Here is a 14335-nt window from a genome sequence, read left to right as displayed (position 1 = left end):
TACACGGTTAATAAATGTTTTGATTTTGACGTTCAGTCTACAATTTCAATGTTCAATTTCATCAAACAATTTGTTTATTATAAAAAAATATTACATTCCAACATTTTAGTAAAAAAAATATTACACCTTGATTTGAAATTGCCTATCGTCATCATTATATATTTAAAAAAAAATATTATAAGTTTACTAATAATTATGTTTTTATGTTTACAGTACTATGAAATGTCGTACGGCCTCAACGTCGAAATGCATAAACAGGTAAGTCCACTTTTTAAAATTACGATAATTGTATTTATTTTTGTGATATGTATAATACCCACATAGATATGGCAGGCCTAAAAACGAAAAAAAAACACATTTTTAATGGAGAGAAAAAGCAAAATTATCTTATTTATAATCCATATGCAACTATTTGATAATATGTACATCTTGTTATATTGGTACAATATATCGTCTATTAAATTCTAAACTATTCTATATGCCAAATCATAAAATGTGCAGGAAAGCGAAATTTAGAAATTATGAAAATATACTTTATTCGATTTAGTTCTGTAATATCGAAATATAGAAAAATCATTTTTTGTGTTTCAAATTACAATAAATTTTCGGGAATTTTTTCCAATTTCAAATTTATGAAAAATTCAATACATTGGCAAATAATGTCACTTAGGATACTTCAGAAGTGGCATGAAAATAATTGTTTCTTAAATTCAATATAATCCTATGCATTTAGGTTTATACAGAAATGTTGGAAATTTCATCGAGATCGATGATTGATGTAAAAAAACGTATTTAGAAAAATTGGCGTTTAGGATAGTTTAGAATTGAATAGACGTATGTTGTAAATTTATTGACAAATACGTGAATAGTGAACTAAAATAACGCAACATTGTCTATGGACTCTATGGTATAGTGGCTATAGCCAAAGACAAGGCCTGAACAAAAATGAACCATAAGTGCGAGTGAGAAAGCATTCGGCACGCTTATATCTCCGCAATATGCGTTAGAGTAAGATAGAATTCTATGGCTGAATTAAATATGTTTTGTAAACGTCGCCGGTAAATATTGATTTGAATGACTGCATTCATTTAAAAACTGTGAGCACGTGTTGCTGACATTTATTGTTTTTCTGTTACATAAAATAAAGTTAATTGTAATTATTTTTAGTTAATTTAGTAGCAAATATGATTAACTATGTTGCATTGAAATTTAGTAGCCGTACTGAGAAGCATCATGGTGGTATAACGTTTCATAGTTAAGTTATTAATGATAAAATTGAGGTTCTACTGTGCGTTATACGCAAGAAACATGGATTCATTTTGCTGAACAATGCCCACTCTCTTTATATAATTACTCTGAGGCCAAAGGTTAATAGTACTTACAAGTTTTAAATTTATAATAATTTTTAAGAAATCCATCATTGAGGTACAAAAAATTCAAATTCGCAAAAACTACAATCTTAAATATAATTTTTAAATGCTCAAAAACTTATTGCGGAGAGACGTATTAATTAAAATAAACCACAATAGTACCTACTTCTTTTTCTTTCTTTCGACCATGTCCGATCCTAATAGGATCATATGGGCCTCCACAGAGTAGAGGTTTGTATTGACAGATTTTTTGTTTTTTTACGAGAAATGGATGTCGGCCACTTGCTCAACCTATTAGGTCTATACCCTGACTCACACACTCTATGTGTACTCGCCAGACCCAGGATTCGAACCTGAGACCCACGGCATGATAGTCCAACGCTTAAGCCGCGCGTGGGCGTGGGCGTACCTACTTATTATTACTAAAAAACATACTTTTATTAAGAAGGTTGGGTTTTAATAATCGTCTAGTATGGTGTCTTCGCCACTGGTATGACACGGCGAACCTATGAACAATACGTATTTTACTATTTGTACGCAAATCCATACGTTAAAATACAGCACCATTAGTAATATCGCATTGAACAAGTCTATTGTGTTGGAACTAATTTAGAATTGATATTATTTATGTCGGTTTGAGTGTAGAACCACGGAAGCCGCAAACCAGTACCGCAGTGTAAACCATTGATAAAGTGCATGCTGGCGAACCTACCTACCTACATTTTATATGGCTACATTGACCATCAGTGGTCTGTCACTGGGATGCAGGGTTGTGCTAATTAAATCAATATAAATACACAAATGTTCTAGTAAAATAAAGTTGTAGATAAACAAAGCTCTGTTCCTAGTTGTCATAAATGAGAACATGCTCTGGAAATTTGTTAAAACGATGTATCTATAGTCTACGGTTAAAACCGTTTCGGATATTTTTGAAATCCTTTTTTATTATAAATTGCACGATATTCCTTAAAGTTGTTGTCTTCGTCAGCATCGTTTTCATACCAGATATGGTAGCTAAGAAAATAAGCTAGACGACTGAAAAAAATGCTAGATTTTTTCAAAATTCAAATCGTGTCTAGAAACCCATTTAAAAAAAATGTCAGAATTATTGTGTTTACAGCTAATCAAATAAGTCATAAAATATACAAGTAATAAATTCAGTCATAATTTTGTATGTGAAATTATTTTATTTATAAGATATAGGGTACATAAGACTAGCATATTGATTTTCAAACACATCTGGTTTAATATACTTGCTTTATTATGAGACGTTTTAAATTTAAGCTGTTTGCAGTGCGGTGTCAAAAAACACTAAATTTAACGCTATACGCCACATAAAATTTTTGCAAGCTATCAAGACTTGATCAGGGATGGGCATACATGAGGTCAATGAGAGCCACATTTTTCATATAGGTATGTAAAGAGCCACCCCAGTCATCTTTTCACGTAGTATTGAATACACAAATTCAAATTTAATTACATTTCTACACAAATCTTAATTACTTAATTGCTATAATATAAAATATAAAAAATACATACATAAGTATAAAAAAATAAAAAATGAGAAAGAAAACACAAAATAATTAGTTCAAAATTTATTTAGTAAAGATTAAAAATAAGTTTATTTATCATTTTTAGTTAAATCTGGAAAGTTTGGTGCACACGCATACACACCGATTCGCGCATCTTATCACTTACAAAATTTAGAAAGCAAAACTCGCGAAAATAAAAGTATAATGGGTAAGAAAATACCTATATTTTTATCAAAATATATTGGGAGCCGCACTTAACCCAACGAAGAGCCACATTTGCCTACTGTAAAATGATCTTGCAAGAAAACGCCTTGGCAACTCTGGTTAAACTGATCGTAGTTTTTAGCAGAGCGTTGGAGCAGAACCTTTTTTGAGTTGCTCCGGCTCCGCTCCGAGTAAAAAGTTTTAATAAGTATTATATGTATACAAATGTTAAAAATAAGTAGTTTTAAAATAATCGTCATTTTCATTATTAGTTCTATTAAACAAAAATGCCGGCAGCAAATCGTTTCTCTTTGCTTGCCTCTTCTTTCAAAAAAGTGAGGTTATTTATCAGTTTTGCAAAGTGTCAAAATATCCTATTTTCATTAGATTTTAGGACGAAAATTTAATAATAAAATAAACATACGGAGCAGTGGAGCACTACAAATTTTCGATGCTCCAGGTAAAATCCCATTGCTACAAGCTCCGCTCCAACGCTCAGGTTTTTAGTTATTAAACCAATTGAGTTCACGAAAAAGGTTTTTCTTTCTCTTTCTTTTATGGTACCAACTGTCATTTTTATTCATGGTAGTCAACTAGTTGACAATGTTCCTCGCAGACAAATTAAACTGTCCAGATTAATATTTAAAAAAAATGGAATTACTTACATAGTACGAAATATTGTGTTTTATTTTAATTAATAAATAAATTGTTTAATTTATATGTTTATTGTGCTGTCAACCCTGTCGCCCGCTGCAACAGTTGGACCGCAGACTATCGACCACGTCTCACTTCCTCTCTAGATAATTGTTATTGTTAATTACAAAACGGCTGTGTCCAAAACTGTTTTATCGCTAACCGAACAGCGCGAGGCGAGTGCATCAACCGGTGCGATGGGAATAGGTACGACACTCCCCCACCTCTTACACGCGATAATTAACGCGCTTAATTGCCATACTTAACACGGAAATCAACGCCGGGCAAATAAAAACGCGAATGGAAAGAAATTAAAACCTAATAATGATGCACGAATGAATGCTATCAATCTTGTTTAGCTTGTTTATTATGGTAAGTTTTTGTTGCCATTTAAATAAAAAAAAAACTTATTCACACAGTAGAATAATAATTACATACAGATTTATTGTCGTGTACATTGTAAATAATATATAATCGTGCGAGTAAATAGAATCCAGGTATTTCTAAAAAGAAACTACTTTTGAATTAATTATGCCTATTTACTTGGTGAAATGCATTGTTATATTAATGGATAAAATATCTTCATCAACGATCTTCTCGTAGACTATCCCGGACTTCATCACCCGGGGTCAATCTATGGCTGAATAAAGGTCTCCCCATGTTCTCGAATTCTTCGCTGCCGCATACATCCACCAAACTCTAAGCGATAGTGCCCATAGAACGCGTCGAGCGGGCGAAGTCGGCGTATGAAGCGTTTATTCATAACCATAATCACACGTCTCTTGCCGCGCATTACCCTTCACCTATGTAATAAGCGGCCCAAGCAGCACAAAATAATTATTATTACAGCGTCTCTCATAACAAAGCAATAAAAATATTATATTATTTCGGGGCTTGTAATTAATATTTACGACGACATTATTCAACCAGCGAAATATAGGACATGCAATAAAATTAAACAATGAGATCTCTGTTATTAAATAATGACTTCTCGCCCGTCGATCGACGACGCCGTCCAGAGCGTGATTTTGCTCGCTGTGTTCAATGAATGGACTCCATTGTATTTTCTTTCATTCGTATCGCCGAGAAGCGGTGATTCGCGAAAAAACGATGATTCATGCGGCGGGCGCGTATAATGCGTCGTCAAATCCAGTGGGCGCTGGCGTATTTGATTACGTTGTATTTTCGTTGATTTACGCGCCACTTGCTGCGTTAAGTGGGTTTTACGCCTAAAAGTTTGGCTATCCAGCGTGTTTTATTGCATCCCTGTAGTCGTTTAGTACCTACCCCATGGCCCCCAGGCTAGAGTCGTTGGCGGCCCCCCTACCTATCGTTAACATTAAAGGCACTGTGACGATCTACAGTGGTGTATTCCAAATAGCGTTCGATGTAAAATTTAGGGTAGGTACTTTTTATCGATTTTTTGTGTATTTTAATACACCCATTGAATTATGGAGTTATCGAATATTGACAAACAATAATCAAAAATTGCATCTCACAATCACATAATTTTAATCTTTATTATGCTTTAAGTGAAATAGCGCCATTGTGATGTGTGTTTATCTCACTTGGCTGGTCAATCCGCCAGGCCGGGCCCCCTTTAAGCCCGGCCCCCCAGGCTAGAGCCCTGTCGGCCCCCCCTTATGGGGGCCATGACCTACCCCTTGGAAACCACTGTATGACGGCATTTGTCCAAACGGTTGTCCACTCGTCGAGTGACAATAAGTGTTAATAATTCGATAGTCTCCTACCCTATTTAGCTGCCGTAGCGGACCGAAAGCAGGCTTGTGTATAGAATAGACCCGCAGGCAGTGACTTTAATATGGACGAAGCATCTGGAAAAAAATAACACTCACTTTTTTGTCGTATCTGCCGAATGGCATAATCTGTTCTAACGCCATTACAATAAAGGTGATATTGGTATAAATTCCCGATGCTTTTTGTCGGGTCTGCTGAATGGTTCGGTTCGAACGGTTTCGCTCAAATGAACATGACACTAGAAACACTGTTCTAACGCCATTACAATAAAGGTGATATTGTAAAAATTCCCGATGCGTGATATCGCATAATGGAATAGAATTTGTCACATGACGTCTACCTATGCATGTGCGAATGTCGCTATGTGCGAATTTACTTGCCAGCTACTGTGTTGAGTGCGTTGTCCATTAATAATATCATTGCCCGCAGGAGAGGTTTTAGTAAAAAAATATTATTCGCCGGAACATTGGCGTCGCCAGAGTCTGGTGGCGGGTGATTTCCGCCCACCGGCGATAAGTAGGCGCGACCCGCCCACTTGTAATAAAACATAAACACAATCGCGAACATGATTGCGGCGTTCGCGTGTTCACGATGCTACGGTGTGGGCGGCTTAAAGGGCTGGCGTTAAGTACTCGTTATGCACAATGGCCGTGGTGTATATCGCAATAAAGTTTGGCACTTATGAACCAACAGCAACACTTGCAAAGTCGGCAATAACACGTGGAGAGAAACTTTTTCTTGCCATCATAATGGCGTCCAACCATGAAAATTAAGTTAAATCAATATTAATATAAAAAATCTTTGGATTATACCAAGCCTTTGTTTGCATGTGTTAGTAGAAGATTCGACAGACTTAGATACGGTATTCTTGGAATTACTGCCAACAGTCTACAGATTAATATGTTATGGAGTAATTGCAACTTGAAGTTTGTCATATCCTCTAAAATCAGACATAATGCTAATTTACACAATCCGTTGTTAACTCATTATACCTAAATTATTGACTTAACAACGTTTGGCAGTAACCCGTACTGCCAAAAGTTGGTAAGTCTCGAAATCATGTTATGGAGTAATTGAGATTTGAGAAGAAGTGGCGTATCATAGTGAGATAAATAAATATTCTGCGCAAAACTTGCGGATAGTCCAGGAAATGAAACATAATGCATCAAATTATTAATTTTGACGTGTTTATATTGTTTTCCTACAGGATATCCTTTAAATTATAACAAAAAAATAATATATGTACAAAGTAAATCACCTTTTTCTAATTAGTGTTATATAGCAGTGGCGTGTGGTGATGTTGTTGTAAAACGTATAATCTTATATCTACTATGCATTGAGACATCATGGCTAACAGCTGCTGAAGTATTGCGGACTGGTGGCTTTGCGTTATTCTAATAATAATTCTAATATTATATAACGTGAACAATAACAACCAACCACGAAAGTCTCAAGTAATAAATATAACCCTTAGAAAAGTCAAACATTTACGAATATTTCTGGGAGTGCTCTGCATCTACAGCATAATATATGGGCCGTCGCACGCCACTGTTAAGTAGAAATGTTGTAAAACCTCAATTATTATTTTAAACACTAATGAAAAATTGTTAAAATACACGACTTCAAAGTGTAGTTAGTTAATTTCTGTTGATGTGTTGTGTTCTCAATTATATTGGTTTAAGTAGATACTTTTCTTTTCTGTAATAATAATAATTTGGGAACCTTATTAGAATCATGGTCATTATTTAAATTAGTTTATTAATCTAAATATATATAGTTAAAATTAATTCACAAATGCATGGAAGGTGAGTTGAAATTCATAATCCTATACACTCTTGCGTGACGTTGCCAGACATGTACCCGTCATACGTTTTGCAAATTCAGTTCCAACTCGCAACTCTTACATATGAATATTCATGTACAAATTCTATAATGCAGTAAAATTGTAGTACCATCGCAGTATAGTTGATACATTGTAGTTTATGGTACAGTGGCAAAAATAGCATGTATTTTCTGGTGTTTAATGATTAGTAAAAGAAATGGAAAACAAACATGGCCGACTATATTTAGGCCGTGGCACTGTCGCTGTAATGCAAGTAGAAGACTTCTAGTGACGAACCTGTCATAGCTGCAACTAGCATGCGTTGCGAGGCGTATTTAAATAATGTATCGGCTCTCACTTTAGATGTCTCTACTTTTCTTTGCAATAAGCCAAAAGTTTACTAATAATAATTCTAACATCATTCCTGATCGTTTTAGACGTATTTTAATTATAAAATGGTTAAAATTACTTAAACGGACAGATCCCTATACTACGGGAGCGTAAATTAAATTGAGAAATTTGGGGAAGTTTCTCATTTGAAAACGGAGGTTTGCTTGCGGAGGTTAAATGAAGGATTGCATGGTTAGTTCAAATTAATTAATGTTTTACAACTGTACAACAATTATTATGTTCAACAAACGGTCATCATCTATCTATCGTCTATCATATGGCATTTGAAGAATAAATAATAATTATCACTACCATCAAAGTTTACAGTTTATAACAAACAGTACGCACTTCTACAGTAAGTCACTATATTTCATAATACAGTAAAGCAGACGGTAACGTCAAAATAACAATCATTAATTCGTTCAGGCGTCTAATATATTATGGTTTTCGATTTTACTTATTTCGCCAAAGTGCCACGCTAGTGGTTTGCACACAAATTTTAGCTATTATAGATGTCACTCAATTATGTACTTTGAATTATATAGATATTATAAATAAACTGACGTATACACATGTTATTGGCAGAACTGATTTCAGTGTTTTTCAAAATCCAAAGATCACCTTACTTTGAATAAGGTCTGTCGTTATCCCACCCCTACCGCTTGGTGGATACAAATTGGCGCCCAACGTGGGGCATTGTTAAAGCCACTACAAAAATATTGCAGTGTAATATGATTATGTAAGATGAATGATCAATAATCATTAAAATTGTTATGCCTTATGTCTCAATAAGAATAAATAAATTAATCATCTTTGTGCTCGTGTCCTTCGTTGTTCAGAATCCTTTTAAATGCCTTAGGGTAGGCTCTCTCCAGATATCCGTGTATTTCGCAGTCCATATGCTTGAAGGTATTGTGAAGCCTGTAACGTTCTCCAGGGTAATTTCACAACCTCTGTTATCTGCTATATATAACCCAAAATAACATGTATAATATTACTATGTTATAGTCGTGTCTTTCTTCACTTTGACTGCTACGTCGATGTGTATTACAAGTATTGTCGTATGTTGTCGTTATTTATAATAATAGTATGGTTATTAAAAATATAAAATACACCAATTAATATTGAACTACGATCGTCTCTCCTAGCTTCAACTTGCGTCGAATACTTTAATGCCAGGTGTGACTACTCAACCCCCTGAAACCACTCGTTTGTTCACTCTCCCGTTATTAAAGGGGTAGTTCCTGACATCCCCATGACATACAAAGTTTGCAGGGGGGCATTCCATTCAGTGTGGATTTTGATATCACCCGAATTTAGCACGGGGGGAGTGTTGTAAATTCCGAATTAACGTAGTCATTTTGGGCCGTTCGTTGTGCACAAAAAGGGTCAAGATTCGGAATGTTAAATATTTAACTGAATTTGTATCTGCTATTTTGTGACAGTGTATCGCTTATGCAGTATTTTGCGGTCGTTTCCTGTATGAGGATTTATGGGGTGATAAGCATTGGTGGGGAGGTAAACGATTTTACATAATAAAATATTGCACTGTGTTATGCACACTTACGGAACGTACTGTTCCATCATGTTATTGCAGTTTCTTTCACTGTTGTCGGACAACAAGATCTCATCGATAACCGGAAGTCGCTGTAGTCGCATGTAGAAGACTTCTCAGTGACATACCTGTCAGGGCGGCAACGCGTGTTTAAATAATGTATAATGTATCAGCCCTCTTTTTTGTTACGGCTCCTTTTGTTCTTCGCAATTAATAAAAAGTTTACCTACTTATATAAAAAGGACTATGAAGAAGAAAGTTTGCCGGTAGCCATTGCTTCAATGTACATATATAACCATATTTTGCAATGAATTTAATTATTCGTTCTTTACTCCGAAGAAGGACCAGTGTGACTTTTGCTTGAGCATGAGCAGAGACGTAATGAAGCAAAAGATATTATGAAAGCAGAATATGATACTCATCTAAAAAATAAAGAGATTACCCGAAAGTTAAAACAAACTGTCAAGGAGCAGGCAAAATTAAATAAAGTTCCTATTGCGAAGCTGTGTTTGACCTACAACAAGTCTTACTAATAATAATTCTAACAAATTACGTAAATTTATAGATCTGAACACCACGGAAGCGAAAAATGAAATGATAAATTTAAGGGCATTCCTCATTTGAAAACGGAAGTGCGATTAACTAAACAGGGGGGCTTGTTGGTTCACAGTTTTAACACGTGGACAAGAAGCTCTTTTTTGACATTCTCCTCCTACCATTCAATGCTATGTCAATACTTAACTAATTTATCTATTTTTTTTCCAAGAATAACTATGTACTTACACAAGATTTAGTAATGTAGCATTCATTCTCTATTGAAACTACGCGAATAATTTGGAAAACTGAAATATTGAAACATCCTGGACAAATGGATAGAGGTATTCGTCCAAAAGATGTGTTTTACATTATAATATCGACCATATTTAGGAAAAAGGGCGTAACCCTCATAGAATAAATTTTACAGAAGGGGCAAAAAACGTTTTTTTTTTTTAATGATTTTGGTTTAATATTTATAAAAAAATAGTCACATACATTGGGTGCATGATAATTGATGATTTGGTGTAATATCTTTTCGATCTAACAATAATTAAAGAAGTTATTACAGAAAAATTGTAAAAATTGAGTGTCAATGCTTTTTCAGTCACTGCTGAGATAGATAATGATTAAAAAACCACCTTTAAAATGCACGTTAATTGCATCAATCGGCCGCCTGTTCATTACGCGCCAGGTGCGTCTTCAGCGTCCAAAGTATCAAACTAAAATTTGATTGAAGCTCAATTAAAACCTGAATTTAGATAATAATTTGGCATTTGCGGCTTACTTCTTTTTTACAGAACATATATTTAATTGTATACATTGTTAATATCTAATAAAAGCACTTTTCCAAAAATCGAGGGTTACGCCCTTTTTCCTATACACAGTAGATAGTATAATATATTCTGTTAAATTGTTTATCTACCATTGTGTTATTTTACCTTTCTAGTAAATATATTAGTGTCGTCAACCGACTTCCTCTTGAAGGAGTAGGTACCTACCTACCTACCCATAAGGGGGATAATACTTACTACGTGATTGCAAAAACGGCTTTTGAAATATAATTTATGATATTGCAGCGTCGCTTTGAATATCTCTGTAAATATCACCCTTCCATATTGTGACAGTAGGGTCGCACCGGGCAGATTGCGCATAGGGGTAACTAGTATTTTTCTCCCTTATTATTATCCCACTAACTCCGTTTTGCCATTCAAAATCTGATTACCTCTCCCCCCTTTTGAGTATTCAAAAAGTGAATTGTTAATCAAAAGAGCTTTGCTAAAATGTTTACGACTAAAGCATGTGCAATGTGCATGGCCCCTCGTATAAACCGTTCTTATAGTGTTGAATGCACACTGCTAAATAATTGTAATATTTTTATACATATGAAAAGTAACATTAAATTAAATGGGAAGTGACGTAAACATAAGTAAAAAATAGTTTAAAGCAGTTTTCACATCACTACCTACCAGTGGCAAAGACTCCATACTAGGCGATTATTTAAAGCCTACCTTCAAAAGAAAAATATTTTTAATTGCATATTGACATATTTAAATACTTCATTAAATTAAATTAAATCACTTCATTATTTTATGCTAATTTTATAAAAATAATTTATTTTGCCAACGAGAGATGTCGTATATGTAGGAATGTATTACAGTATAACACAGTTTACAAAACAACTGCAAAGGTATTAAAAAATATACCACAGCGCGCCGTAAATAAATAATAAATGCCGCGACGTCTCGACGTAAATAAATCTCCGATTATGTGTGAAATCATTCTGAATTTTTTTCGTATGGACTTTACGTCTCGTAACCTCAGCAAGTCTGCTGATTTGTACGAAATAAGGTAAGCTCCTATCGCAGAGCCTAAAACATTCGCGCATAATAATGTTGTCACGAATGCGCACTTTGTCCAAAATCATTAATAATTAGATAATTAAAAAAAAAAATTTCAACTGCGTTTAATCGAATATTAATAAATAGGTAAGTATAGATTGTTTTTACAAATAAAAATAAATTTTATCTAATGATTTTTGATGGGTATACATGTTTTGAAAAATACGTAATTTAAACACATCGCTCATTTTTATGTTGTCAATGAGTTTTTGAAGTTTCATTGAATTAGTGTGTCGTTGTCATTTACTAGTGTGTACCTATTTATTAGTAGTAAATATCGTACTATTCTCGTAAGTATACCTGACAAGTGTGCTCTTTTTATCAGATTTCCACAGCCCACCTCTTTCCAAAAGTCACCCTTCGCCACTGCTACCTACGTGTCAATTTATTCTTGAATCAGGATTGAAACATCATACTCTGAATTAAGGTTATAACAATTCAATTTATATCTATCGTACTTCTGTAGTGTTTTGATGACATTGTTTGTATACTAAACTAAAGATCTTAATACACACGGCGTTGAAAGTTGACGCGTTGACTCGAATCCTAGGTCGGTTTGGTTTGCTAGACGTCCATTGTCTATGCACGGAGCCTCAATGTATGAAATATGAAATACATCAAATACCAATACAGTAAATTTTGACGCAGGGTTTTGAATGTCTTGAGTGTCATACGAAAATAAACCACCCATTATAGACGTGCAGTAGTGTGTGTAATACACCAATATAAAAATGAGCGTCAATGCATAAACCAAGAGCAGTTGTCAGTATTCGACGTATGACGTATTCTTGACACGTGTTTAAATTTATCCGGTATTCTTCCTTACTCGAGATTGGTTGGCTGCTTCTCCTTACCTGTTAGGTATTTCAGTTTCCATTATTTATGAGTTCCCTTGTATATATCTAGCCCGACCCCCGCTTCCCTCATTTATATTACAGACAGCTCTTATGAAAGTGCAATCATGACATTTTTTATGTCTTAGTGGCGATCACAGAATTAGAAATCCTCTCTGCTCTCTGACGTATACATCTCAACCACAGGTTCTCAAACTTATTTTGTCCACCGCCCACTATCTAAGTCTAATCTATTGCCCCCATATTTTTTAACTTAGGTACCTTTTTACATTACTATCTCTTGCGTATCTTAAAAACAGTTATTGCAAATATAATTTTTAGACATGGATTTATTATATGGATAGGATAGATAGAGTGTGACCCATATCCTATTTCTGAGATCAAAGAATGTTTCAATGAGAGGAAATAAAACTCATAGTTAAATCATTCACTACTACAGCCGACTCTAATTTAACAGTCTATACGGGACTCCAAGCATTCGAGGTAAATTGCATCTCAAGTGGTGTCGTGTCTAGATTCCGTCGGAGTTTTATATAAAGAATTTGTCTGCCGTCGCCTTCTAGATTTCCTTAACACCCCCTAATTTTCTTTGAGCCTTCTACTGCCCTCCTGAAAGCTTCCAGCGCCCACAACGGGGCGTTATCGCCCACTTTGAGAAAGACTGATTTAAACCGACATTTGTTTTCCTCATTCACACAACCTACTGCTCTATGAAGTTGTTTTAATTACAATAATATTGTTTAATAACGCCACTTTATGGGAATATATTTAATTAATCAGTATCCCGTTATCAATTATCCAGTATTCTTCCTTACTCGAGATCGGTTGCCAGTTTCTCCTTACTTGTTAGGTATTTCAGTTCCCATTATTTCTGAGTTCCCTGGTTTCGACCGTTTAGAACTTTTAATACCTACTTTATAATTTCTTCTACTAATAATAAACGTTAAATCACTCATTCAAACACCACTCTAAATAATTCATTAGACCGAGGAAAAATTAGCGCCGTTGATCGATGCAAAGTGAATCACGCAGTCAAAACTGCAGACTGAAATCAAATTAAAATCCATTCGACAGCGTAACACGAGTCGGTCTGAAAAATCAGGATTTAATTCCGTTATTTGTTCGCCAGGGCCGGATTAGGCCGACAACAGGGTCGGCCGATTTACATTGCAGATAAATACGGCAGATACGAAACAATATTCGAAAGTGTCATTATTTATTCCTGTTTACACAGGCAGCCCGCGGTCGACCGGGCAAGCGGTCCACCCAAATAAAATTATATGAATTTATTCATAAAAGGGCTTTATGCTCCGTCTCTTTTATTTCAATTGTGGCGGCTCCCCGTCCCGCTCGCGCAGGGGTGGAAATTAAGGGTATTTTTATGCGAGGGTAGAAATAATCTTTTGATTAAACAGTGCGGTGCGCGGACGCGTGCATGTTTGTTTTAATACGTTTCAATTTTATTAAGACCCGTATTAACCCACCCTACCCTTTCCATTGGCGTGCGTTTGGTTTGAGAATGGGACTACTGGTAATATTATTATTGTTTACTCCGTTTTGGAGAAGCTTTATTTGAACAATCCGAGATTAATTGACGGGCTGAGATTTACGTCGCGCAGTGAGTGACTTTTACTGGTAATAGTTGTTTTAAGGAATTATCACTTCAGTGGTGTTCTAGGCAATATGGCAACATTTTATTCATTGAAATGAAACAGTATTTCG

The 14335-nt window shown here is 34.9% G+C and overlaps 1 protein-coding gene across 1 annotated transcript in view; it reads left to right on the top strand.

Annotated features, from left to right (window-relative positions):
- The window catches only part of LOC147072941 (protein groucho-like), a 346899-nt gene that overhangs the window by 108614 nt on the left and 223950 nt on the right, over positions 1 to 14335 (top strand). The window contains exon 5 of the mRNA XM_085945961.1: positions 214 to 258. Coding sequence (XP_085802087.1) covers positions 214 to 258 — 45 coding nt within the window. The remainder of the gene's footprint in view (positions 1 to 213; positions 259 to 14335) is intronic.

Source organism: Rhyacophila brunnea, unplaced genomic scaffold (genome assembly GCF_057557595.1).
Source record: "Rhyacophila brunnea isolate RB1 unplaced genomic scaffold, BYU_Rbru_1.0 scaffold_19, whole genome shotgun sequence".
Taxonomy (NCBI): Eukaryota; Metazoa; Arthropoda; class Insecta; order Trichoptera; family Rhyacophilidae; genus Rhyacophila; species Rhyacophila brunnea.
This window is presented reverse-complemented; position numbering and strand designations above follow the sequence as displayed.